General features: G+C 39.9%; 1 protein-coding gene across 1 annotated transcript in view; it reads right to left on the reverse strand.

Annotated features, from left to right (window-relative positions):
* Positions 1–26,281, reverse strand: part of LOC134339471 (voltage-dependent P/Q-type calcium channel subunit alpha-1A-like) — a 607,837-nt gene that overhangs the window by 55,360 nt on the left and 526,196 nt on the right. The window contains exons 39-44 of the mRNA XM_063036009.1: positions 24,579–24,675; positions 17,519–17,624; positions 16,053–16,160; positions 10,577–10,677; positions 6,841–6,950; positions 3,331–3,466 (exon numbers count right to left, since the gene is read on the reverse strand). Of these exons, the coding sequence (XP_062892079.1) occupies positions 3,331–3,466; positions 6,841–6,950; positions 10,577–10,677; positions 16,053–16,160; positions 17,519–17,624; positions 24,579–24,675 (658 nt within the window). The remainder of the gene's footprint in view (positions 1–3,330; positions 3,467–6,840; positions 6,951–10,576; positions 10,678–16,052; positions 16,161–17,518; positions 17,625–24,578; positions 24,676–26,281) is intronic.

Consider the following 26,281-nt stretch of genomic DNA (forward strand, 5'->3'; position numbering starts at 1 on the left):
TTCAGCTCAGGGCTAATGCGCTTGACTGGTCAGAAGTATCGTTACGGAAACAGCAATGATGAATCCTTCTATATCTGTATGTGACCATATGGACAGGCAGAGATGGAGGGACCTGCATTGTTTCCCAATTCCAATGAAGGGCAGTGCATTCTAAAGTAATGTGACCTCATTTTTACTGTAGGCACATGACAACTTCTAGATTCAATGATTTTGATTCTACTTCACCCATTGTCTTTTGTTTCTAGACTCTTCTGTTCCCTAATCTCACCTGCTTTCACTTCCACAAAACAACAGATTTCACAACATGCATTAGTAGTAATAAACCTGAATCTGATTTATTTCACCTCCCTTTAAAGCACCTAATCTCTCCTGCCCCCGTCCCATTGCAAACCTTCCCTTTTGTAGTGTCCTCCACTACCTGCTTCCTCTTCATGTTTCTGACTTTTCACAGTTCTGATGGAAGCTCATTGGTCGGAGAGAATTCTGTTTCTTTGTGTCTGACCTGCAAAGTATTTACTGAATTCTCTGCATTATGGAGTTTCACAATGTTGCTAACAATATTACATTCAATAAGAACATAACTGGTATCTACCTCACTATTAGTTTCCTGTAATAACCCCTTGTTTCCCTCAATATCTAAAAAATCTATCATCCTTATTTTAAACATACTCAAGTCTTCACAGTACTCTTTGGTAGAGAATTACAAAGATTCTCTACCCCCACATGTAGAAATTTCTGATTATCTCTGTTCTGAATGTTGAGTGTCCAATTTTATGGAAAAACACAAAATGCTGGAGGAACTTGGTGGGTTAAGGCAGCATCTATGGAGGGAAAGTGTTGGCGTGTGGCCAAGTGGTCAAGGCGTTGGTTTAGTGATTTGAAGGTCGCTAGTTCAAGCCTTGGCTGAGGCAGCATGTGTGTCCTTGAGCAAGGCACTTAACCATACATTGCTCTGCGACGACACTGGTGCCAAGCTGTATTGGCCCTAGTGCCCTTCCCTTGGACAATATCGGTGGCGTGGAGAGGGGAGACTTGCAGCATGGGCAACTGCTGGTCTTCAATACAACCTTGCCCAGGCCTGTGCCCTGGAAACTTTCCAAGGCGCAAATCCATGGTCTCATGAGACTAACAGATGCCTATATGGAGGGAAATAAACAGTTGATTTTTTTAGGCCAAACCTTTATCTGCCCAGATGAAGGGAACCTAAAATGTTGACTAAACTGTCATTTCCCTCCGTAGATGTGACCTGACAGGCTGAGTTCCGCCAGCATTTTGCTCCAAATTTCCAGCATGTACAGTTTGACTTTAGTTTTATTTTAGGACCTTTTCCCCAAATTCTAGGCACCCAACTCCATTCCTTCATCTACCTTGATAATCCCCAATTAGTAGATCTTGACTTTTCATTTATTTTATTTAGAGATACAGCACTGGTAACAGGCCCTTCTGGTCCAACGAACTCTCGCTGCCCAATTACACCCATCTGACTAATTAACCTATAACCTTTGTCTTTGGAACGTGGGAGGAAACTGGAGCAGGTGAAAGAAACCCATGTGGTCATGGGGAGAACGTACAACGACCAAATGGAATCCAGGTCACTGGTGCTGTAATAGTGATATGCGAACTGTGCCACTGCCACCCCATGTCTACAGATCCTCTCTCTAGTTCACTTGCTACCTCCCCCATCACCAGCAATGCCCAGGTAATGCTAGAAAATAAACAGTGTTATGAATCAAACCACATGAATGTTATCCTGATCAACACTAACAGGAACAGCCTCCTTCTATCACGTGTACATTAAAACAACTCTCATATTTGCCTGCATTACAACGTTCAATGCATTTCAAAGTACTTCACCCCATCTGTAGCACTTTGGTATGTTTACAAGAGATGTGACTAGGTGCTATATAAGCAAGTTTTTAAATTAGGAAAAAGTGATGAGGCTTAGGTGTGTTATATATCTAGATTAACCAGTGAATCATTCAGCAATTCAGCACTTGATGTCTTGGGTAACAAATTAGTAAATATTTTAAGTGCGCAACCACCAACTTGCATTAGACTTGTAGAAAGCAGCCAGGTCTGGATTTTTTTGTTAATAACATGACTGCGAACAACAGCCTATGGAGAAATTCTAATTTTTAAATAATGGCATTCACCATTATCACTCCAACAATAACTATGGCATTCTTATGCATAGGTTGAATAATTCATAAATCTTAGCAATTCTTTGATTCAAAATTCCTTCATGAGGTGTGTTTGCAGCCTTGTGCACTCAATTCAAAAGCAATCATTGGAAGTTTACAAACTAGATGTTGCACTCAAACCTGAACTGAAATCATAATCGTGTCCTTATCCCAGGTCCTGCCAGGTAAAGTATCATGTCCAAAAATTTGACTTTTAGTAACAATCTACTGGAACAATTCAGTTGGGGGGGTGGGAGGAGAGAGCATTGTTAATGATTCGCATTGAGACTTTACATCAGGACCCCTCCCTCCAGATATGCTGCTTAACTGGCTGATTTCCTCCAGGTTGTTTATAGCTCCAGATTCCAGCATCTGGAGTCTCTTGTGTGTCTTTAGGTACGTACATTTTAATTCACTTGCATACAAAATACTATTATCGATGATATTTCAGCATATAAACAAAAATACTCGAGTATTTGGTGGCTCAGGTTGTCCTCAAACTGAAATGTTAAATCTGCTTCTCTCTCCAGAGCTGCTGCTTGATCAGCTGGATATCTCCAACATTTTTGCCCTTATTTGAGATTTCCACTGTACGTGTTACTTTGCTTTTCAATTATTGCACTTTTTATGGGCTGTGAGAATTCTTTACTTAGGTAGCCAGCCAGCTACTACTTCTAATGACACCAAGGAATTCATTTAGCCCATGGGTCCATTTTAGCTGTAAGGATTACCAGCCTATTAGTTCCTTATTTGCTGTGGTCCTGTGACTTATTCTCTTTCACATATGCCTTCAACTCCCCTTTGATATTTTTTGTGCCAATTACCTGAAGTGCTTCATTACATCACAGCCACTGAGCGTGAATTTACACCTAGGGAAATTCATTGCCAGAAGACCACTACATTATCATGGGCAGGCTTTTGTTTGACTTCAGCTCATTACTGACCACAAATTCTAGGCCATCCAATCAGGTATGCATGGCAGAGGAAGCCACTGTCATTCAGAAGTGCTGTTAATGAACTTCTCTCAAACTGGATTTCTGTGTGGATGGCCACTGACCGCTTGATAGAAATGACTACAAGAAATAAAGTATGCTAATTAATTCTGCAGTATTAAGTAATGCAACTTGAGATATGTTCTGACAACCTGTACCTGAGAGTTTGGCCGAGTGTCTTCTATCTCCTCAGATCGACCTCTTTCAGGACTCCATGCCCCCGTCTGCTGAAACATTTTTTGAGCTCGATCTGTGACCCAAGATTGACTCTCCTTCATAATCCCATCCTGTGGTCTTTGGGCAGAGGAATCATGCCTTTAGTAAGGACATCAGTACACATAATAATGAAACTAGTCAATACCAGGCAGAACATCTTAGTACATCACCTTGCTTGTGAGATGTTAAACAGAAGCTTCAGGGAGCAATAGTGTATCCTTCTACACTGGAACACAGAAATTGACTTAAAGAGAAGTGGCGCTTCTCATGGATGTTTCTCAGGGTAACAATCATAGCAAAGAATATGGAGGAAACAATGTGCAAAAGTTAATTGAAGGAAGCTACCCTTTCTAAAGCAATACATCCTACACCCTCATTCAGCTGATCTTGTGATTCATCAAGGTGAGGGGTGAGTGCCAAATACTGTGACATTTTCTGAAACCAATAGGAGTGTTTAGAAACAATATAAAGCTCTCTAGCCAGTATCTGACTATAGACCATTTCCCAAAGGCCATTTCTACTACGCTGCCCATTGCCTCATATGAGGTGGAGAATTAGAGGGTGGCTCTAATCCTGCCTAGTTGGAGGTGGACTTCGGACTCCATTCCATTGCCTTCAAGGAACAGCCATTGCACAGTTCACTGCAGAGAGGGTGTAGGCATGATCGAGTCTGTGTATGTCTGTGTGTGTGAACTAACTTCTTGTGGCAGGGCCTAGTCACTATTGGACCTCTGTGCATGAATTATTTCAAATGAGGTCACCACTGCAGTCCGGACGGAGTAAAATCGTGGTCGGATGGCAAAGGCCTTCTTCAGAACTGGGTGAAAGCTTTCATTTTGCAGAGAAACCTGAATGATTGATTTAACATGTTCCCCTTGATTGATCTGTATTTCTATTGAAGTATGTTACTGGGTGGCTGTATTTCCATTTTGGGAACTGTTCATGTTTACAATCTTATTGTAAATTTGGGAAGATTTGCATTACAATTGGTGATACAAGTGGAAACACATGCTCAAAAGGCATTCCTCAGTTTAGTATATTTAGCCTCTTATTTCTATGCAACTGTTTATATATATATTTCCTACATTTTGCAACAACTATGCTTTGAGTATTTCATTGGGTGATATAGACAATGGCATCTGCTTTTTATAATAAAGTGTGCACATGCGAAGGGTGCATTAGTCGAGTCAGAGTTACACAGCATTGAAAAAGGCTCTTTGCCCAAACTGGTCCATGCTGACAAAGAACCCCAAGGTAAACAGGCAGACTGGAGTGTTTCAGTTTGAGATTGAGGAAATTGTGTAATTAGTATCACTGTCTTAATGAGGAAGGAAAATAATGAAAATTCATTCCTCTGGTACACTAATTACTTGGGCCTTTTATTGGCTCCATACTACCTCCTGCAAGCTTTTGCCTCTTGCTTTTTGTTAAGAAGATTGGAAGGTTTAAAAGCAAAAAGGAGAATTTTCGACTCCACATGCTTGGAGAGCCAGTATAATAAACATGGATAGAATTAATAGGAAAGCAGAAAACTGTACTGTTTATTCCCTCATAAGGTGTGGGCCTGTGGTGGCAAGGCGTGCTTTTATAGTCTCCCGAACTGTACTTAAACTGAATAGTTTTCTGGGGCAGTTCAGAGACAACCTTATCCATGTAGGCCAGAGTAGCTTATGATGACAGATAGTATTCCCTGAAGGACACAAATAAGAAGTATTTTTTTTTCTGGCAACTCGGTAGTTTCATGCGTAAAAGTTGGAGTTGGCTCCTTTTGGTAATATCATAGAGGATTGTCACTGGCCATAGAACCAACCAAGGAACTTCTGGTTTTAGCCAACTCTGAGAAAGCCACTTCTGGCAGCCATAACAACATCTGGTTATGTGGCACCTTTAACAATTTCTAGTGGAACTCGCATCATAATCAGCACTCAGCAAACTGATACCTGTGGTGGCAACATCCACACACTAGAGAGAAGGGCCGTGGAATTAGGATTAGATACAGCAGGGTGGGAGAAGGCTCGTTGGGAGTGTAAAACCGTATTTACAGTTAGTCTTCGTGTTATTGCTCTGCAAATTTTATGCATGGGTTTGAGATTTAATCCAAGATCATTTGGAAATGTGGAACTCTATTCAGATATAGACTGACATAATCTCAGTCTCAGTGGAAAGCTGCACTATCTTGGATTAAACAGAAATGACTCTTAAGAGTGTAACAGCAGAGATGCATGCTTTGGAGCATAAAAGAATTTCTCCTGCAGTAACAGTTCAGCATATTACTGAGCAAATACAGAAACTTGAGCAGTAAAGTCTTCAAAGGCTAATTGAGCTAATAGTTAGCACTTGGGAGCATTTTTTTTCTGAATTCTGTATGTAACTTTAACCTCACAGGCACAAGTGTAACCTCCCATTCTCAGTCTTGTTGGTCCAGCACTACTTTCTCAGTTAGAGATATTGATGATCCAATTAATTAAAGGATTGAAAGAGCAAAGAAATTACAAAGTTTAGAAAAAATAGTGGTGGATGTGTGGAACTCACTCCTAAAGGGAGTGGTGGAGGCAAATGTATCAAATGGTAAATGGAAAAGCAGAATACACATTCAAGGGAGTAAAAGAATAGAGGGATATATCGATGTGAGTGAGATGACTAGGACTAGGAAGAAGTTCACGTGAATCATTAAACAGTGTGGAATGTGGTCTGAATCCTCTGATACTGAATATCTATTTCAATCATCTCAGGAAGTTTAGAAATATCAGTGAAGCAAATTGCAACATCGTCAACATGTGTATTTGGATTTTAAGGCACAAGTCAAGTAAAAAAAAAGTCCTAACTTGAAATGGGTATGTAACCCAAGTGAGTTCAAATCCTAATCTGAACTCAGGACCCACAAATCCCAATCTGATTATGTACCTATATCTAAAACCAAATTTGGATAGGATGCAAATATAATTACCATTGGAGATTTAGTATCCCAATGAAAATTCCAATCACAGAGGACAATTACAAATATTATTCTCAACTATCATACCAGGACTTAATTTCTGTTTTTGCTTGTTTCTAAAGAGCACAGTGAATTTGGTGGAAATACCTCTCAGTGACTGGTTGAGTGAGAGTGAGCAGTAAATGTCTTTTTTACCTTGTAGCCCGTGGATCCCACAGAAGGTCAGATAAATAGTGATGTCAATCATATTAATGTAGATCAGCTCACCCTCCTGACTCTTGAGATGGAATAAAGCAAAACTAAAGAAATAAGTTACAGCTGTACAGTTTAAGTGTAAACATAATTTACATATGTCACTAACTGAGTGATTTTTCTGCACAATAGTTCCAGTAGGGGATTTACTTGGGGATTTGTGATTAACCTAATAATCCACTCTCAACTTTGCAGCATCTAATCCTCTTGGCCTGTTAAATCCATGGATTACATTATGAATGAACTCGTTGGCATTGGAACTTACAGGGCATTCCCAGATAGGTGCTGCTGCTCCGGCAAAGTGCTCTGCCCTGGATCCATCTCCTGGGTAGGTGACGGTGGCTCCATGCGCTGAAATAGTAATGGCGTTCGATTCTGTGTGAGATATAACATGGCCTAGGGCTGGCATCAGACAGACTTATGGGAATGAAGATATCAGATTCAGAATGTGATGCCAAAGAAGATTCATTTACTTCCCAGGTCCCTGTGGATTCTGGGAAAAAGGAGGTCATTTAACACCATAGTCCTGTGCGAGCTGTCTAAGTTGTACCCTAAATATACACATAAATTACTGCTTATAAATATTACATAAAAAGGAATCAGGTTTTCTGTCACATTAGTCATAATGCATAGGGAAAACTTAGCTTATGAAAACATTTTTGATGTAGAAATCTAATTTGTATCATGGGGGAGGTTTAGACTGAGGTGGTGGAAGAGGGAGAGTAGCTTCCTATGCCTGAAGTTAGGAAGAGATTCAATGCGATCAGACTGAAGACCAGATACTTCTCTTTCCATGACAAGACATAGACAATCAAAGCTGTCCATGCAAAGCTCAAATAAATTGCTTTCAGACTTCAGAACAAATGTCAAAAAAACATACCCAAAGAAAGTCTCCTTAAAAATATCATTGTGCTCCTTGAAGATAGCCTCCAAATAAATAATGGGGGATAAAAGATTCCATTATGTTTGATAGACTGCCTAGGGGCAGAGTTCATATCTCAGATGGGGAACTTGATACCTATTGAATACATCTCACATGAACTAATGCCAGTAATGGTGAGCATTAAATTAGCAGGATGTTGCAAAATGACATTAATTCAATGCTCCTCTTACCCTCTAAGCCTGACCTGATCTGGCATAAGGTTGGGTGCAGACCCAAAGCTATCTGGCTGATTCTTTTTTGGCCCGTGAAACAGAGGTTAATTTGGAAATGGTCAATAAAAATCGGCCTTGCCACCCACACCTCATGGTTAAACTTCAGAAAGGTCATCATTTTCAATGGACTGAAGACTGCCCTAACAAGATCAAAATAAAATAAAGTGCTGGAGGAGATTCAGCTGGTCAGGCAGCATCTGTGAACAGTCAACATTTTGGGATGAGACCCATATGTCAATTGTTTATTTCCCTCCACAGATGCTGCCTCATCCACTGAATTTGTTCTTGTTGCTCCAGATTCCAACATCTGCGGTCTGTTGTGTCTCCAAGTTCTAACTAGAAGTTTAGCAAAGACTATGTTACATTATATTGTCCCCTGTTCCTATGGTTCATGTTCCCATGCCCTTTTGCAGGAAGAAGAGGGAGAAACCATTATCCACTCTTGGGACAAGGAAAGGAGACACACACCTCACACCAATATAACAGCCTTCCTAGGAGATGACTTCAGAACAACAATGGCAGTGGACCATTAGCAGGTCATTTACCTATTGACTGAAAAACCAGGGTAACTAAGCAAAGTGAAAATGGGAGCAACACACATTAAAGTTGCTGGAGAACGCAGCAGGCCAGGCAGCATCTCTAGGAAGAGGTACGGTTGACGTTTCAGGCCGTTTCAGGACGAAGAGTCTCGGCCTGAAACGTCGACTGTACCTCTTCCTAGAGATGTTGCCTGGCCTGCTGCGTTCACCAGCGACTTTGATGTGTGTTGCTTGAATTTCCAACTTTTGCAGAATTCCTCGTGTTAAAGTGAAATTGGGATACAGTTTGACTCCTGGAATTCCTATGTGCTTTACAATTGATTGGAAGAAGCTCCCGAGGACAGTAATTTAAATTTGGTAAATGTCTTAAATTTGCTTTTGGAAGATTTCACAATCTTCTGACAGATTTAATGTTAAATGACCATCCTGAGTAAATGAATGTCATCTGAACCCAAAGCATTCATTTAAAAAAAAGATCATGCAGGTAACTAGCATCTCTTCAGTGCTTTGAAGGCAAGATGCAGAAATGAAATCCGGGGTAAACCTTTCTCCATCATTTTCCGAACAGTCTTCAAGATGAAACTCCTTTTTTGATTGACAATGTAGGTTGGCAAAAACAAAAAGAATAAACTTTTTTGATGCCATTGTGGAAGACCGTAATTTGGCATAAAACTCTCTTCGAAACTCCTATTACCAATGAGCCAATGTGAACTGACAAACTGCCCAGTCAAAATCAACGTCAACACCTGAGCAACTTAGTTCAACCAACTATTAATTGAATAGCAGTTTCATTTGCATAAAATTAGTTTGGCAATCTCAACAAATTTTGGTTGCTTACAAACTATGTTTGACATGGCTGTCTAAGGTCTGAATGACCTTAAATGTTAAAACTGGCTTGTGATAATAAACCAAAAGCAGGATATGCCATACCAGTATTTGTACACATTGAGTCAAATTTCTACAGAGAGAGATGTTTAGCAGTATTTGTCAAACTGATCCTTCCTCTCCCCCTTTTGCTGAAAACACTGACTTGCATCATGTAGCTGCATATTGGAGTTTCCTGTGCGTGAATTGGGCATTAGCTTCAAATCCAAGAGTGACCCCAATGTTGAAGTACTTAATTGACTGTAAAGCTCTTTGGTGTGTCTAGGAAGGGATGTGAAAGATGCTTTAAAGTGTTTTAAGTAATACTTAATATTGTTGAGCGCATTTTAAGGCTTGTCGTCTTCAGTTGTAACACTGGTTATTGGTGGATAATTTTAACACCACATTAATCTATGACTAGGAGCAGCAACTGGCCCAGTTTCATACATGTGCACTATGTGAGGTCACAAAGCATTCAAAATAAATAGGATCCTGACATGGAAGAATTAACTACAGAGAACAAATCAGTGAGAAATGTATGGAAAATCTACAAGCACTAATATCCTCTGAGAAAATTCAGAGGTCTTATTTAAAAAAAAATGTTCACAAAATTCAACAACATTCAAAGCTTGACACCATCTAGGACAAAGCAGATTGCTTGACTGACATCCATCTACCACCTTAAACTTTTGCTTCCTCCACTACCAGCACACCATGAAAGATATCACTGAAATACAAACATTTGTTAAATATGTTTAACTCCAGTCCAAGGATCTGGAGGAATGTTGAGATTTATCTTCCAACTATGGATCCTCAGGAGCAATTTCCTTGTATTTTTTTCTTGGTTGACTGTGTTAAATGTGACGTACAGCGGAGGCTGGGTATTCTCCTTTGGAGACAATAGAAATGAATTGGAAGTGGTAGACTATCACAGCTGATATCACATTGTGTCTTCATTGCACTGTTTGAAGTCAAATTTCTGCCTCTCAAAGATTGAGTCTTGTTCCCTTTGCATTTCAACATCCTGATATTAACTAATGCTTGTGCTGCAATGCAGTTTTGCTCTTGAATCGACCCATTTCAAACACCGCAAGCCTGCCACCATCAGAAAGTAACATGAAGAGGAACCAGATAGGAAGGTCGAATGATGCATACTCCATGGTTTGGATACCCCAGATTTGCTGAGATGCAAAAATAACCAGGTTGGAAGCTCAGCATTGCCAAAGGAAAGTTCCATTCTCTGCTATTGTGAATTCTAACGTGAAGGCCAATGAATGGGAATGTGCAAGAAGCAAACATCACAAAGCAAAATTGTAAGCCGAGCAAATTAAGGAAAGCTTTGTTATTTCTCTGGGTGAGTCTTTGTTTTGCAGTTCTCTTTTTTATTAGGGTGCTGTCTGATAAAGTCTGTGATTGAATAGATGCTCTCTGCTACACTAGTACCTGCTCCTCATGGAGTAGCTGTAGCTTTTTAGCTTTGCTTTGCCGGTAGTATTCCATGATCATCATGGCCGCATAGATCTTCCCTACCGTGAGATCCGTAGCTGCAGGAGGGGGAAGGTGAGAGGATAAATTAGAAAGCAGGAAACAAAAGTTAACCTTGTTATAAGTTACTTGCTGACATCCCATCCCCAGACTTCTGTTAGTTTTTCACCTACTTTCTTCAAATGCCTAAAACTGGTTAACTTTCCAAAGCAGTCATTAGGGTGAATACATTTTTTGACCAACTTATTTTACTTTAACCACGGTGCTTTTTCATGAAGGCAACTCCACAGAAAGCAAAATACATAAGCAATCAGCTTTGGAGTTACCTATTAGATAAGATTAAATTAGTTTAAGCTATTATCACATAAAACCTGAGTGCAATGAGATGCCTCGTTACAGAATCCTACAATACAATCATACCCAATGAAAAGCTATTTTTAAATTACCCCACACATGGAACTCTTCCCCAAAACCCTGAAAGTGAATTTCTTTAAGCATGTGCCCAGTGAGAGTTGTCACTGAATCTTTTATCATTCCGGATGGTGAGTTTTATATCCTCACTGAGCTGTGCGACAAACAAAATCCTCCCGTTTCTAGTTTCTTTGCTGATTACAACACACTTGCCAGAGGAATCAGTTGTAGGATGGAAGAGTTCAAACCACCCGAGTACCTCATTGACCTGGACAGCTCGTGGACCCAAGTGTTATGAGTTAAACCAGCTGTTTTGAATTTCACACTGTAACTATAACCTGTGCCAGATAAAGCAGTTGTATTCCTCCAGTAATAAAATGGTAGGAAAATACATAGTTAACAATAAAAAGCAAAACGTCAATATTACTGTGGTTGTAAAGTGCTTAATAAAGTTCCAGAAAATCAATATAACCATGGCAGCAAAGTGATAAAGAGAAAATAAAAAGTTCATTGTCATCACTTGCTGTTTCTCTTATATTTATGATTTACATGGAAAGAAAGTTTTATAATTGAGTAGAATTCTCTAGACAATCATATACTAATATATTAATGTGAGTATAGAATCGCAATAAAACTTTGATCTTGTATTGTTCTAACCTCATGGGAATGTATATAATCTGTTGCCCAAGGTAAAAGGATAAATCAGTCCAGTGTTAAGATAAAAATAAGGAGAAGAGGAGGAACTGGAATGGTATGACTACAATAAACCAGCTATAAAAAGAAGCTAAGCCAAAAGTTTGAGGAAGGATGACTCTTGGAAAACGAACTCAGAAATCGCAATGAAGAATCTAGGATGAAGACACCAAAGCAGCAATTTTTCCCTGGAACACTGCAGGGGTAAGAAGATTAGAGTAAAATGCATGGCTCAAGGATTGATGTGGGAGAAGTGGGTTTGAAATCATGGGAAACTGGCACCAGTATTGGGGAAGGAGGGAGCTGTTCCATTGGGATGGGCTCCACCTAACCTGGATCCTGGTGAATCGCATAACTAGGGTTGTGGATAGGGTTATAAACTAAATATCGGGGGGGGGTCAACAGATTGAAGAAATATGGATAAAATAAAAGGGAAAAGTGTGGAGAAAGATAAAGTAAAAGCAAAAGTTAAGAAGAAAGGAAGGGTGGAGTGGAGAAAGGTCAAGTGCGTAAGAGACAAAGATTACCTGATTTTAAAGGCACAATGAGTGTAAGGGCACTTTATCTGAATGCTCTAATATTCATAACAAGGTCAGTGATTTAGTGGCCATACAGTGGCACAGGCAATAAACCAAGAAATATCTGAGCCATGTAAGAATGGAACAGCAGTTATCATTGGGTCTTTAACTCGTACATAGATTGGGTGAATCAAGTTGGTCGAGGCAGTCTTGAGGAGGACTTCATAGAATGCATACATGACAGCTTTCTTGAACAGCATGTTACTGAATCTACAAGGGAACGTGCTGTCTTGGATCTGGTTTTGTGCAATGCGACAGGTAAAATTAGTGATCTTGTGGTTAGGGATCCTCTTGGAAAGAGTGATCACAGTATGATTGAGTTTCTCATACAAATGGAGAGTGCACTATTTTGATTTAAAGCCAGTGTATTAGGCGTAAACAAGAGAGACTACAATGGGATGAAGGAGGAGTTGGGTAAGTTAGACTGGAATACAGGCTAAGGGAACAAAGGGTGGGACGGTTGAGGAACAGTGAAGACTTTCAAAGAGATTTTTCATGGTTCTCAACAAAAGTATATTTCAGTTAAAAGCAAGGACAGCAAGGGTGGGGAGAGCCAGCCATGGATAACTAAGGAAAAAAAGGAAGGCATTAAACTAAAAGCTTGTGTGTACAAAGTCGCCAAGACTAATGGGATACTGGAAGATTGGGAAAACTTTAAAAAGCAACAAAGACCCAAGTGAGCAATAAGGAAAGAAAGGGAGGATAGATTATGAAAATAAACTAGCACAAAATATAAAAACGGATAGTAAAAGTTCTTATAATTATGTAAAGCAGAAAAGGGTGGCCATTGTGAATACAGGTCTCTAGGAGGACAAGAGGGGGAATTGATATTGGGTATGAGGAAATAGCCGAGGCTTTGAATAACTAGTTTGTGTCGGCTTTCATGGTGGAGGACACATCTAACATGCCGAAGAGAGATGATATGGATGCGATGGGAGGTGAAGACCTCGATACAGTAGCTATCACTAAAGAGATAGTGCTGAGCAAACTTGTGGGCCTAAGGATAGATAAGTCCCCTGGTCCTGATGGAATGCATCCCAGGGTACTGAAAGAAACAGCAGAGGTTTTTGTTGAGGCTTTGGTGATAACTTACCAAAATTCTCTGGACCTGGCAGATTGGAAGAAGGCGAATGTCAGACCATTTTTCAAAAAAAGGATGTAGGGAAAAGGCAGATTACTATAGGCCAGGTAGTTTAACATCCGTAGTTGGGAAAATGCTTGAAGCTATCATTAAAGAAGAAATAGTGAGGCATCTCGAAAGAAATGGATCCATCATGCAGACATAGCATGGATTCAGCAAAGGCAGGTAATGTTTGACAAACTTACTGGAGCTCTTTGAGGATATAACAAGCGCAGTGGATAGAGGGGAACAGATGGATGTTACTTATTTGGATTTCCAAAAAGCACCTTATCGAATGCCATATAAAAGACTTGTCCATAAGATAAGGTTGCATGGAGTTGAGGTGATGTATTGCCATGGATAGAGGATTGGTTAACCAATAAAAAACAGAGTTGGGATACATGATTGTTACTCTGGTTGGCAATTAGTGGTGAGCGGTGTGCAGCAGGGGTTGGTGCTGGGCCTACAACTGTTCATGATGTACATTAATGATTGGGAAGAGAGAACCAAGTGTAGTGTGTCTAAGTTTGCTATGATACTAAACTGAGTGGAAAAGCAAATTGTGCAGAGAATACAGAGAGTCTGCAGAAAGATATAGATAGGTTAAGTGAGTGGGGCAAGGGTCTGGCAGATGGAGTACAGTGTTGGTGAGGCTGCATCTGGAGTACTGTGTGCAGTTCTGGTCTCCTTACTTGAAGGATATACTGGCTTTTGAGGCGGTGCAGAGGAGGTTCACCAGGTTGATTCCAGAGATGAGGGAGAGAGGCTTGTGAGGAGAGATTGAGTCGCCTGGGACTGTACTCGTTAGAAAGGATGAGAGGAGATCTTATCGAAACATAAAATTATGAAAGGGGTAGATAAGATAGAGGCAGGAAAGTTGTATCCACTGGTAGGAGAGATTAGAACTATGAGACATAGCCTCAAGATTCAGGGGAGTAAATTTAGGATGGAGATGAGGAGGAACTGCTTTTCCCAAAGAGTGGTGGATCTGTTGAATTCTCTGCCCAATGAAGCAGTGGAGACTACCTAAGTAAATGTGTTTAAGACAAGGTTGGATAGATTTTTGCATAGTAGGGGAACTAAGGGTTATGGGGTAAAGGCAGGTAGGTGGAGATGAGTCCATGGCCAGATCAGGTCATGAATGGTGGAGCAGGCTTGATGGGCCAGATGGCCTACTCCTGCTCCTATTCCTTATGTTTTTAGTTCTTGTAAAGTACAGGGTGAAAAACGACAATAAAAAAAAATCACAATTATTGGAGATCTAGAACACAAACAGAAATGACTAGAAACGCTCAGACGGTCAAGCAGCATCCACAGAGAGATATAGAGCCAATATTTCAGGCGAATGACCCTTGATCTGTACTGTAAAAGTAAGAAACAAGCATGTTTTAAATTGTGGAGAGTATGAGGAGAGAACAGAGGGCATGCCTATGATAGCATGTAGACCAAAGTTGTCAAGCTAATTGCTGCTACCAAAATTTAAAGCAGTGGTGTTGAAGTTAAATTCAGGACCTGATTCCAGAATGCCATTTTTTGGGTTTAAGTTTTCACCTTCAAAAATGTACAGCACTACTCTATACCAGAGAAACACTGGTTTCAGAGCAGGAATGGTTCACTGTTAATTAAGCACGTGAGGAAATCCAGCTATCAAGAACTGCTAATAACAAAACAAACATGTAGCGTATAGCTTGTGGCTGCAGTGTTTTTTGCCTTTCAGGAAATGGAGATGAAATTGGAAACTGGTTCATTTTGACATTTGAGCTAATGAAATGAAAACAAGAACAGTAGGCAGTACATTAAAATATAACCTTACAAAAATATTTTAGCTGATTGAGCAAATGGGCAGGGCTGTGGTAGACAGATTTCAATGCAGGTAAGTACATGTTCTTTTATTTACACCTAAAAATAGAACAGGTATAAAGTCTAAATGATATAAAGCAAGAACAGTGGAGGTCCAGGTACACAACTGATTAAACTACCTTGCACTGTTTCGGAAAATACTTAAACAGGGTAATGGAATCCTGATCTTCACATTCAGAGAACTGGAGCGCAAAGGAGTAGAAGTAATACTTCAGCAATTCAAGCTCAGGCTAGACCACACAAGGAGCATTGGATGGCTGAAAGCCATTCCAGGCAGCACAATAAAGGATGTATTAAATGAGCTGTCACACTTGTTTACCAATGAGTCTGAACAAAATTACACAACACAATTGCACAACTAGGCCTGTATTCATTAGAGTTCACATGTCAAGGGAAGATTTAATTGAAGTTTTCAAGATACGTATTACAGGGAGCTATCTGGGGGTTGATGAAGACAAACAGTTTTCATCAATTACTGAGTTCTTGGCTGGGCAGCAAGGTCTAAATTTAGAGCCAATCTTTTCAGGAATGAAGTTAGGAAAGACATGCGGGAGATTGATAGAAATTTGGAACTTTCTTCCAACAGGTGTTTGATAAGTCAATTCCTAATTTTAAATCTAAGATTGGCAGAAGAGGTTAAATGGCCATCTTGTTCAAGTCATGTTCCTGTCACAAGATTGTTACTGACAATATCATGGCAGGAATCTGGCTAACTGGTTGGTTAAAACCTAGGGAGATGGCAAGGGAAGAAGCAAAATAAAGCTTTACTTACATTTATGAGGTGTCACTAGCAGATCAATTGTCTTCTGGGAGAGATTTGGCCAAATGGACATCATCTCCTTCCTCAATTCCCGGTCCATTTGGTGCTTGTCAGCCCCTCCTAACAAAGAAATAGGCAATATGGGATTGATCAATATATTTAATGCTCACTAAGCCACCATGGCTGCAAGAAATGTCTCTACGGGCAACCTATGAGGAGCCGTATTTCCTCTGCCACCATATTTAAAATATCATCTTCAAATGTAACTAGCATACGGGGTTGATTCGGCATAGTCACTACACTTTGCAGTGTATAGGCCATTAAGAGTTACCTTTTGGCAAGATTTTTTCCTTGTCCAGAAACAAAATAACCCTGTAGCTACTGCATGCCTTAAAATATTTAGCTATTAAGGGGGAATGAGCTGCAGATTAAGAGAAACCACTTCTGCTGATTGTGGTCTAACATTAGGGGAAGATTAATAATTAGAGCCTGGGCAGTGGAAATTCGGAGCTCCTATCGTAAATGAGATTTGAAACTGAATCAAATGTAAAGTTTAAATCTGAGATTGGTAAATTTCTAATTAAATAAGATATTAAGAAAAATGGAGCAATAGGTTATGTTATGGATCTGGCTTGATCTCACCAGGTTTGAGGGATTAAATGACCTTGTGATCCTAACAGGGATTACAAATTGCTGTGAAGTGCACTGATGAGAAATTAAGGCAGGTTTTGTTTTGTAGCAGTACATTAGACAGTCAGACTAGGCTCCTGATTCAGGTTACTGATTCGAAGGTAAGAAAACACTTGGAGGATTTCATGAACCTGACCCATGTGCACCCTCTGGATGTAATGCCTCAACAGGAGAAAGTGCTTGCCTAGTCTGACCTTTGTGTGAGTCCAGCAATGTGATTAAATGTGACTGACCTCTGCATGGAGAGTTCAAAGCCAGCTAAGGACATGCATTAAGTGTTGGCCCAGCCAACAATGCTCACGTCTTGTAAACAAAGGAAAGTAAATGATTACCCTATGGTCTATTCAATGACAGTGATCCTGCACATAGTGGATGTTTCCATTAGTAGGAAAGACTAGGATCTGAGGGCACAACCTCAGGAAAAAGTGGATGTACCCTTAAAACTGAGAGGAGGAGGAATTTTGTCAGCCAAAGGGTGGCGAATTTGTGGAATTTGTTATCACTGAGAGCTGTGGAGGCCAAGTCAATGGTTGTATTTAAGGTGGAGGTAGTTAGATTCTTTATTGGTAATGGGGTTAGGGGTTATGGGGAGAAGGCTGAAGAATGGGGTTAGAAATCAGTCATGATTGAATGGTGGAGCAGCCTTGATGGGCTGAATGACCTAATTCTGCTCCTTTATCTTATGATGCCACAGGAGTCAGATACTCAGCAAATGCCTGGATGCCTTTGAGTGAATTTTCTCTTTGTTTGTTATTTCCTGCAGCAGGACATTGGTGATAGAGCCTTACCTTTAGCTATTTTGATGTCCAAGGCTGTTCTAATCAAAGCCATGAGAGTGGAGTTGAAATGCACACTGTTGTCCTCGGCAACTGGCAAGTCCATTCGCAAGAGCCTCTGTGGAGAAGCAATCACACAACAGACCTAGCCCAAAGCACCATTAGCCATCTGGTGCAAAGCAGAGGCAATCGAGGTTCCTTTCAATGTAGTTTCAAATAATTCATTCCATTTGTGTACTTAGACACAGGTGCAATCAAATACAATGCACACACACATCCACACAAACACTCTCTCACAAACACATACGCACACGCACAGAGTCCGCGGGACAGAACACAATGCATAGGCATTCCCAGATCCAGTTGAGGTACTGACATCCATTTCACAAACACAGAGGGGTGCAGACACATGCAGCATGCACACAGGTACTCCCACAGAACAAGCAATGCGGTTACACTAAACACAGAAGCTTCTAAGGATAAGACGCTGGATTCCATTCGCAGCTATGCTAATGCTTAAAATCTGCTCTCCCAGTGCAATGGAGCATCATTCAGAGATCATTAACAGCGGCATCCATTTGTTCCTACATGAATTAGAGATGGTGCATTTGCTGCAATTGAAGTAATGGATTTAAAAGATATTTTCGTCAGAGAAGTGTTATGCCAGTAATGGGAGAGGGAGGGGAGAGAGAGAGATAATGGGGAGAGGGAGACCATGGTAAAAACAGGATGAAAAGAGGTTTACACATGAGTAGGTGTAAAAAGTGACAGAACTTGACTTGTGCTGATTAAGGAATGGTTGGCACCATTTAAAGCTCAATTGTTCCAAAGGTTGTTCCTTAAAGGAAATACCAAGGGGAGTAAAGCCACAATATTTTTGTATTTGTTGTCTGTATTGTACCCTAAAAGCTTGTATAAAAAATCTGTCTTAGTATCAGTATCCCAATAAACAGAGTGGGGAGCTGTCATCTTATATTTGATAAAATGATAAAATAAATTTGAGAAGTACAACTCACAAGAGTTTGGACAGTATTAAGTTAATATCAGCTGGACAGACTTTTGAATACAAGATGCCTTACAGAAACATGAGGTCTGCTCACACCAGAGTTGCTATTCTTTGGTTCAGAATCCAAAATGTAGTCCTGCCTGAGTTTTCCTCCTGGGAGTGGGGAATGGTCAGCCATTCATCATCAGGGTGTTGACGCAAAAGCCACAATCTCCAACTGATGCGTGCATTTTGTTTTTGCCAAATAATGGGTGTGTGCCCACCACTGGAGCTTCAATGTCACCAGAAACCCAATAATTTTCATGAATTACTAGGGAGTCCATATCCAACTGTGACACATCTCTGGCAACTTCAATTCACTCTCTTCTTGCATGGCCGACTTTAAAATCTCTGGGAATATGTAACAGGACTGATTTAGTCAATGAATGACTAATCTTGTGCGAGTACTCAGAAGCTGCTTGGGTCCAAGGTAAAGTGATCAACATCTCTGCAGCAATGTTGTGCAGGGAGGAGGGTACATTGAGTAAGGGTTGCCTATACTCACTGCTACTGTAAGGGTTATTCAACTGATGGTAAAATGATCCATGTGGTTGTTGCCACAGCAGCTCAGAAATGGCATGCAAAAGCTTGATAAACCATTCTCCCCAACAGCACAGAAGTTTCCTGGCACTCCTTGTAGCCTTATCAGGAAGAACATGGAATGTCAAAGAGGATGAAGGTCAGGAAAATAAAGGAAAATAAAGGAAAAGCCCATGGATCGAAGGGAAAAATTACAGATGAATGGAAACATCTGTGGAAACCAGAGGGTAAAGTTCAGAGGACAAATTCCAAAAAAAACAAAATATTTAAATTTCTTAAAATATTTGGGCAGGTTCTGAGTATAAACTGTACTTATCAGTCGTTGTGTGATCCAGAAATGAAGAGGCTGGCTCTACTGTCAGAATGAGGTGTTGGGAATAAATTTTGTGAATTTTTTTTTATGAAAGTATCACCCCCAAAATGAAACTTTCCTTCTAATAGAGAATTTTACCAGCTAGGTGATTCTTGGAATGCCTAATGTTGGCATCATCTACTGCCACTGTTTGTGAAAGCTTTGAATTTTTAATCAGATACACAGCAGATTGCTTCCAGATTGAAAGGTGTGATTGGTGGACTAGTTAATTACTGAGGTAATATAATTAACATAGGGAATGTGTTTGACGATGGCATCAACATCCTCGTGTTCAGGTTTGACAAACATGGCAGATAGCAGTGCCATAGCAATTTAGATAGGACATAAGTTTGACAGTTTAAACATATATTGTGTCAAATATAGGAATCAATGCTGGACAAATGAAAGATGGATGAAGTGGAGGTGCATTTAGAGATCCAGATGCTTGGGTCATTAAAAACTCATGAACAGTTTCCAAAGAATAATAGAATAATGCTGACCTTTATATCTGGAGTTCAAGAGGTAGATGTTTTCCCCCCTAGTTAATCAAAGTCCTGGCCAGACTACACCTACAGTACTCGGAGCAGTTCTGGACACATCGTAGAATGATGGATTGTGCTTGTATGGACAGTGTAAGATTCATAAAGACAATAAGAGGTCCAAGTGTTGACAATAACGACAAGTAATTATACAACTAAGTTGCATTGTCTGAAATTCAGAAGTCAATGGTGGGGGGAATTGATTAAGAGAAACTGATGGAAGCTAAAGTACATACTGAAGTATATACTGGCAGCAGGATATGAAGATGAAAAGTTGCTTGCTTTTGAGGGTTTGTCAGGGTTCTTCTGAGACTAAAGGCAGGAAATATTTATATTTGTAGAGTGCAGGGGAAATTTGGAACTCTTCCACGAATGGCATTGATTTTAAATTGATATTAATAGATTTATGTTAATCAAAAATAGTAAAGTAATGGTGAAATTAGAACATGGAATAGCCAAGAATTTTTACTAACAAAATTGGCTTGAGATACTGTTCCTGTTGAATGGGATGTTATGAAATCAGAGCGTAATTAGATGTATATATTGTTCAACAACAGCAACAGTTTGATGTTGTTGAACAATATAAACAATAATTACAGTAAGAGTAGTTATTGTTTATACTGGGAACAATTTTGTTGCTGTTCTAATGAAATGAATGCTATTTCATTGGACTAGCAGCAAAAATGTCCTCTGTTCCTTCACATGAGCATCGTCAAACAAAGCATATCTTAGCGTAATTAGATGTATATATTGTTCAACAACAGCAACAGTTTGATGTTGTTGAACAATATAAACAATAATTACAGTAAGAGTAGTTATTGTTTATACTGGGAACAATTTTGTTGCTGTTCTAATGAAATGAATGCTATTTCATTGGACTAGCAGCAAAAATGTCCTCTGTTCCTTCACATGAGCATCGTCAAACAAAGCATCAAAGCTGAGCCACATAAGTAGATAAAAGGGTAGGTAGAAGCTTGGCCAAGAAGGGAGGTTAAATGATCATCTTAATAGCAGAGAGAGATTTATTTATTGAGTGGATTCCAGAGGTTTTGGCTTGGCAGTTGCAGCTATAATCACCTACAGTGAAACAATTGCATTTGGAAATGATCTTGGGTGTCCAGCAGTGAAGGAACACAAGAGATCTAAGGTTATAGTGCTGGAGCGGGATTCAGAGACAGGAAGGGCAAGGAAGGATGAGGCTGATGAAGTACTAACTGAAGTTGCTTACTTTTAAGCATTTGTCGGGGGTCAACAGCTAAGGAACAGTAGAAATGGGTGGGTAGCATTCGGTAGTGAGTGGGGAGGGGTATATATGGACCATCCAAGGCTGAGAAGTATCAGAGGGGAGGGTGGACAACTTCCATGAGGTAGGGTACAAGATCAGCCACCACTGTTCACTAACCAATTGCTGTTTTAAATCATCTCCCTGTGAGGGGCATCAGACAAAGGATAGAGTAAAAACCACTCGGTGTGAACAGTAATTAGTCCGTGAACGTGGGCTGTTCTAATACCCTGCACTTTAAGCCAGCAGTTTTCTAAACCATATTTCCTGCCCCATCTCAACCTATTGTCTAATATACTGTACAAAAGACTTGATTGGCTATTATAGAAAAAGTTTAAAGTAATATGAACTCCATGATAATTATTCTAGATATTTGTTGGTGTCTGAAATTTGCCTTTTCCTGTAAATAAAGCAAACAAAGGGCATATTTGGGAAGTGGATTACTCTGTGTAGTTCTCCTTCAACTGGAATGGCCATGATGGTGAATGCCCCTTCATGGGATAAATTTCTTTGATCTCCCACAGATACAGGGCAAAAACTCTGCAGCACTAAAGCATGATCTAAAGCCTGATTCCAGCAACAACACTCTACATGAGATCAAAATTGCTGCCTTCACAACCAGTCCCTGATGCTTAAAAACTGGATGTTTATATTGTCTTAAGGCTTTAAAAGAAAAAGTTTGAGAAGAAAGACAAAACAGAAAAGAAATATTATCCATGGGCTAGAAAAGAGAGGAAATCATGAATTATTGTGCATTTTAAGTGGAGAATTCATGCCTCGGTTTGGTGCATTGTTTTGCCAACATTGGAACTTTTAATGAGGTATTCTGCTGTAGTTTTATTGGAGGATAGAATTTGCAGTATTTCAGTTAACACTATTCATAATGTTTGCAATTGAGAAAGTAATGAAATTGATTTTAGCAATAAATATGCCATGATGTGGACAAGTAAATCAACACCAATCTATCTATCATGGATAAAAGTTGGGGTTGCCTCATTGTTTTGCACGAGACGTGCCTTTCAATGTTGGCACATCTTTACACCGCAGCATGCAGGATGAAGAGAACGCATTCATGATTAACTAGGTGTGTAGTATGGAGGGAATAAAGGGACCAATACAGGTTAGAACTGCATTGACAGAAAGAAAATAGGTAATAGCTGGAAAAGTTAGTAACAGCTAAACATTCAGAGGTGAACTTGAAGAGTACTTGTTGCTCTCCTTCAGCCTAAATACCTGAAGAGAATACCTGAAGAGAAACTGAACTGCCCTCTCTGAAACACACAACAAAAGTCATGCAACCCACAGGAAGGGGAGTGTGCTTTTTGTCAAATAACTTGATATTTTCAAATATATTTTTAAAATATTGTTTGGATCCATTAAATAAATGGTAATTTCCATTCTTCCCAATTGAGATTTTGCAAAGCTGAAGAGGGCAGGGTTGAAACTTGCTTTCATATTCAGAATGTGAAAAGAGTTCAAGGTGGTTTGGGGACACTTTGTAAATATTGCTATTTCCGTATAAATGTTCAGATCTCAGACTCACTGGATCTCCCCAAATCTCTAGGGGATCAACAACGGTGTTGAACTTGGGAATTCTGCACCTGGACATCTGGTAGAATGTGACTGCAAAGGAGATTACTGAAGATGCTAAGTTGTTCTACAACTGTTTAAGCAGGATCATCTCTGGAGGGTCTTCATTTGAAGATTGGAATCATTTAAAGGGGACAATGTTAACTCAAGGGCAAATGAGCAACTGTACGGACTGTGATACAGAGGTCAGGGTCCATCTTTGTCACTTGCTGACAACAGGTGAAATTTAAGTTAGATCAATGCTTATGGGAGAAAAAAAACTATGTGCTCTTTGATTTCCATTATAACCAATACTGGGCCATGCACATCAATTCAAGGCAGGATCAGTGTCAGTTTTCGATGCCCCTCACCATCCCATCAGCCAAGTCATCTGCCAACACTCATGTCTAGACTGATGAGAACACCTTGATCTTCAGGTTCCCCTCTAGGCCACCAATCGCCCTAACTGTTCATTTATTGTTGCAGGGGCTCCCCTCACTGTGGGAGCACCCTCACTGCTTGGATTGTGGCAGTTCAAGAGGTTGTCCCACCATCAACTTCTCAAGAACAATTAGGAATAGGCAAGGGACAGTAAATGCTGGCCTTGCCAGTAAAGCCCAGAAACAAAGAATGCATTTTAAAAATATTTGTGGAAGCTACAAGAATTGGTGCTTTCGAGGGAGACAAGGAAAAAAAGTGGGCCTAGACTATGAAGCACCAATGGTTGCTAAGTTCACGATTCTTTATCTTGAATAAAACCAAACTGAGTAATTATGAAAATGTTAGCTTGCAGGGACAGGAATGCTATGGTACCAGTTATTATGTTATTGGACCGCTGAGTTTGAATCCCACCACAGTAGCTACGATATTTAACTGGGTTATTTAACTTTGAATAATTAGACTGTTAGTTAAAGTAAATGTGACCCTAAAGGTTGTCATAATTTTCCATCTGGTTCATTACTATGAGTTAGGGAAGGAATTTTGCTGTTAATCTCTGGTCTGGCCCATATGTGACTCCAAACCCAGAAAGGTGGTTGGTTCTTGACTGTTTCAGTTCAGGGGCATTTGGGAATGAACGATAAATGAGTGAGATCTGGGCTATATCTAAATATAGCTTAGCAGTAGTGAGTATAAACTGAAATTCCAAAATGGATTATCGAATCTCTGAAGGATTTGATTCCACTCTACATTACTTTCTCACAAGATAATTCAAGAAGACTGGTAGTATCTCGGCAGCAGTTGATTGATTGTGTGTCAGTTCTTCTGACAAGGTACTGAGCCAATGAAAATTGATTGGAAGGGAGGGAGTGATGGGAAGGTATTAAAGGAATGTGGGTTCAGGGAAGAACACGAGAGTTTGTTTCTGTGAGGTAGAGCGAGCTTTGACTTCCAGGCTCACTGATACCACATTTATAAATTTCAACAGCAAAGGATGAGGTTTATTTAGCTCAATATCACAACCAGGGTCAAGTTGTTCAACCAGTACTCTGTGAATCAATTGTTGGGTTAAAATACTCTATGGGTGTGGACAGGGGTTTCAATTAACTGTACTGGTAAAATAAATTAACTAGATAAAACTGGGATGATTTGAGGTAATTGTTCCATTAACTTTATAAGTAGATTACATTTATTAATAATCCCCTCTGACTCCTCCCACTTCATTTGGACTGCACGAACCCTGATCCTAACAGTTCAAAGGTCACAGAGCTTCTCCGACACACTGAACACTAAGGACACGTTTCTACCTTATAAGCAACTTGCGTAGGGCATTTCTTCCCCAGGCCTAAAGGCGGAGACATGTGCCTCAACATCTCATACATATCAGTGTAACTGATGCGGCCACTGTGCAGCAGAAATGAAACAATAAAGAAGATGCGTCCGTGACGAACGGAAAGGATAAAAAACGGAAGGAAACAAACAAAAACAAACAAAAAATATTACAAGGTTATTCTTTACGGGTCTGTCAGTCGCAGAAATTCACCCAATTCCTATGCAATGTCTAACTATTGCATAGACGCACAGAAAGATAAATCTGTTGTGAGGAGATGCAGTCTTTGTCAATGCAGTTTCTGTCCCCACAGCACTAATGAACAGTACTAAACCCAAGATGCCAAGTGGTTTTGGTTCAAACAAGCAGCAATGGCTGAGGCTGAGGTAAATATGTGCATTTTCCATGCTGGATTGTCTAGCTGACTGCATTTTCCTGTACATTCTACTCCAAGAAATGCAAAACAAGAAGGAAGCACACTCATTCATTGATGCCGAGGTTGGTAGCTTATTGGAAATCAAACCTTGCAGGCCACCCTATGAGGACATTTCTTGCCTAAGCCCAGAGGGGGTGAGATTACACGCAATAAACTGTACATATCCTTATAATGAATGCGGCCGCTGGAAAAAGAATACAATCAGTTAGTGAAAACAAGGCTGTGAGGTTAAAACAGAGCAGAACTTTCACAAATTAACACACAGCAGCTTTAGGTAAAAAAAAACATCATCATACAGAACAGCACGTCAGAAAACCCGATTGGCTGGTTTGTAGTTTGCAGGCAGTCACATTAACCAATGCACCTTATAAAGGTGCCCATCTGTGAGCATCAATCCCAACTCTTCATTAGCAGCAAAAGCCACAACCGGAATTAATGTCTTAACCCATTCCCAATTCCTGGGCATGGGTTAAGGTACCAAACCAAGTGTATGCATGGAGGTAGAAATGAACCTGATTGTAATGAGACTTGCAATTTATCTACAGCAAGGCCCAAACCTGTGATTTCAACCACTTAGAATGTCAATGGCAATGGATACAGAAGATCACAACCGCCTACTGTATACCTTCCCCTCACTAATCATCCCAACTTGGAAATACGTTTGTAGATCACTGTTTTTCTGGGTATAGAAATGGAAACTCTGTCCCTGATTGCACCCTGAAAGTGCCTTTAGTCATAGTCATACTTTATTGATCCCGGGGAAATTGGTTTTCGTTACAATTGCACCATAAACAATAAATAGTAATAGAGATAGTAATAGTAATACTACTATTAGTAAATAGTAATAGTTACAGAAATAATAAATAGTTAAATAGTAATATGTGAATTATGCCAGTAAATTATGAAATAAGTCCAGGACCACATCCAGTTACCACATAGACTACAGATTTAAGGTTTTTATTAATTTATTCTTGGGGTGTCGGCATCTATTTAGGCCAGCTATGATACCCAAGAGAATATAGTAGTGAGATATATTATTTACAGTACTATATTCACATGTATCATAGCTGGCCTATATAGCAATGCCTACACCCTGAGAATGAATTCATAAAAACCTGACTTATAAGGATCTTTCACAGAAATGATTTTAAAATGCAAAGTGCTTGCTTCAGTTCAGTCTGTTTGATTGACTGGGCTTGGTAGATGTTGCAATCACCTCAGAGAATAGCTCTGTTGTAGAGCCA

This window comes from Mobula hypostoma, chromosome 29 (genome assembly GCF_963921235.1).
Source record: "Mobula hypostoma chromosome 29, sMobHyp1.1, whole genome shotgun sequence".
In the NCBI taxonomy this organism is placed as follows: Eukaryota; Metazoa; Chordata; class Chondrichthyes; order Myliobatiformes; family Myliobatidae; genus Mobula; species Mobula hypostoma.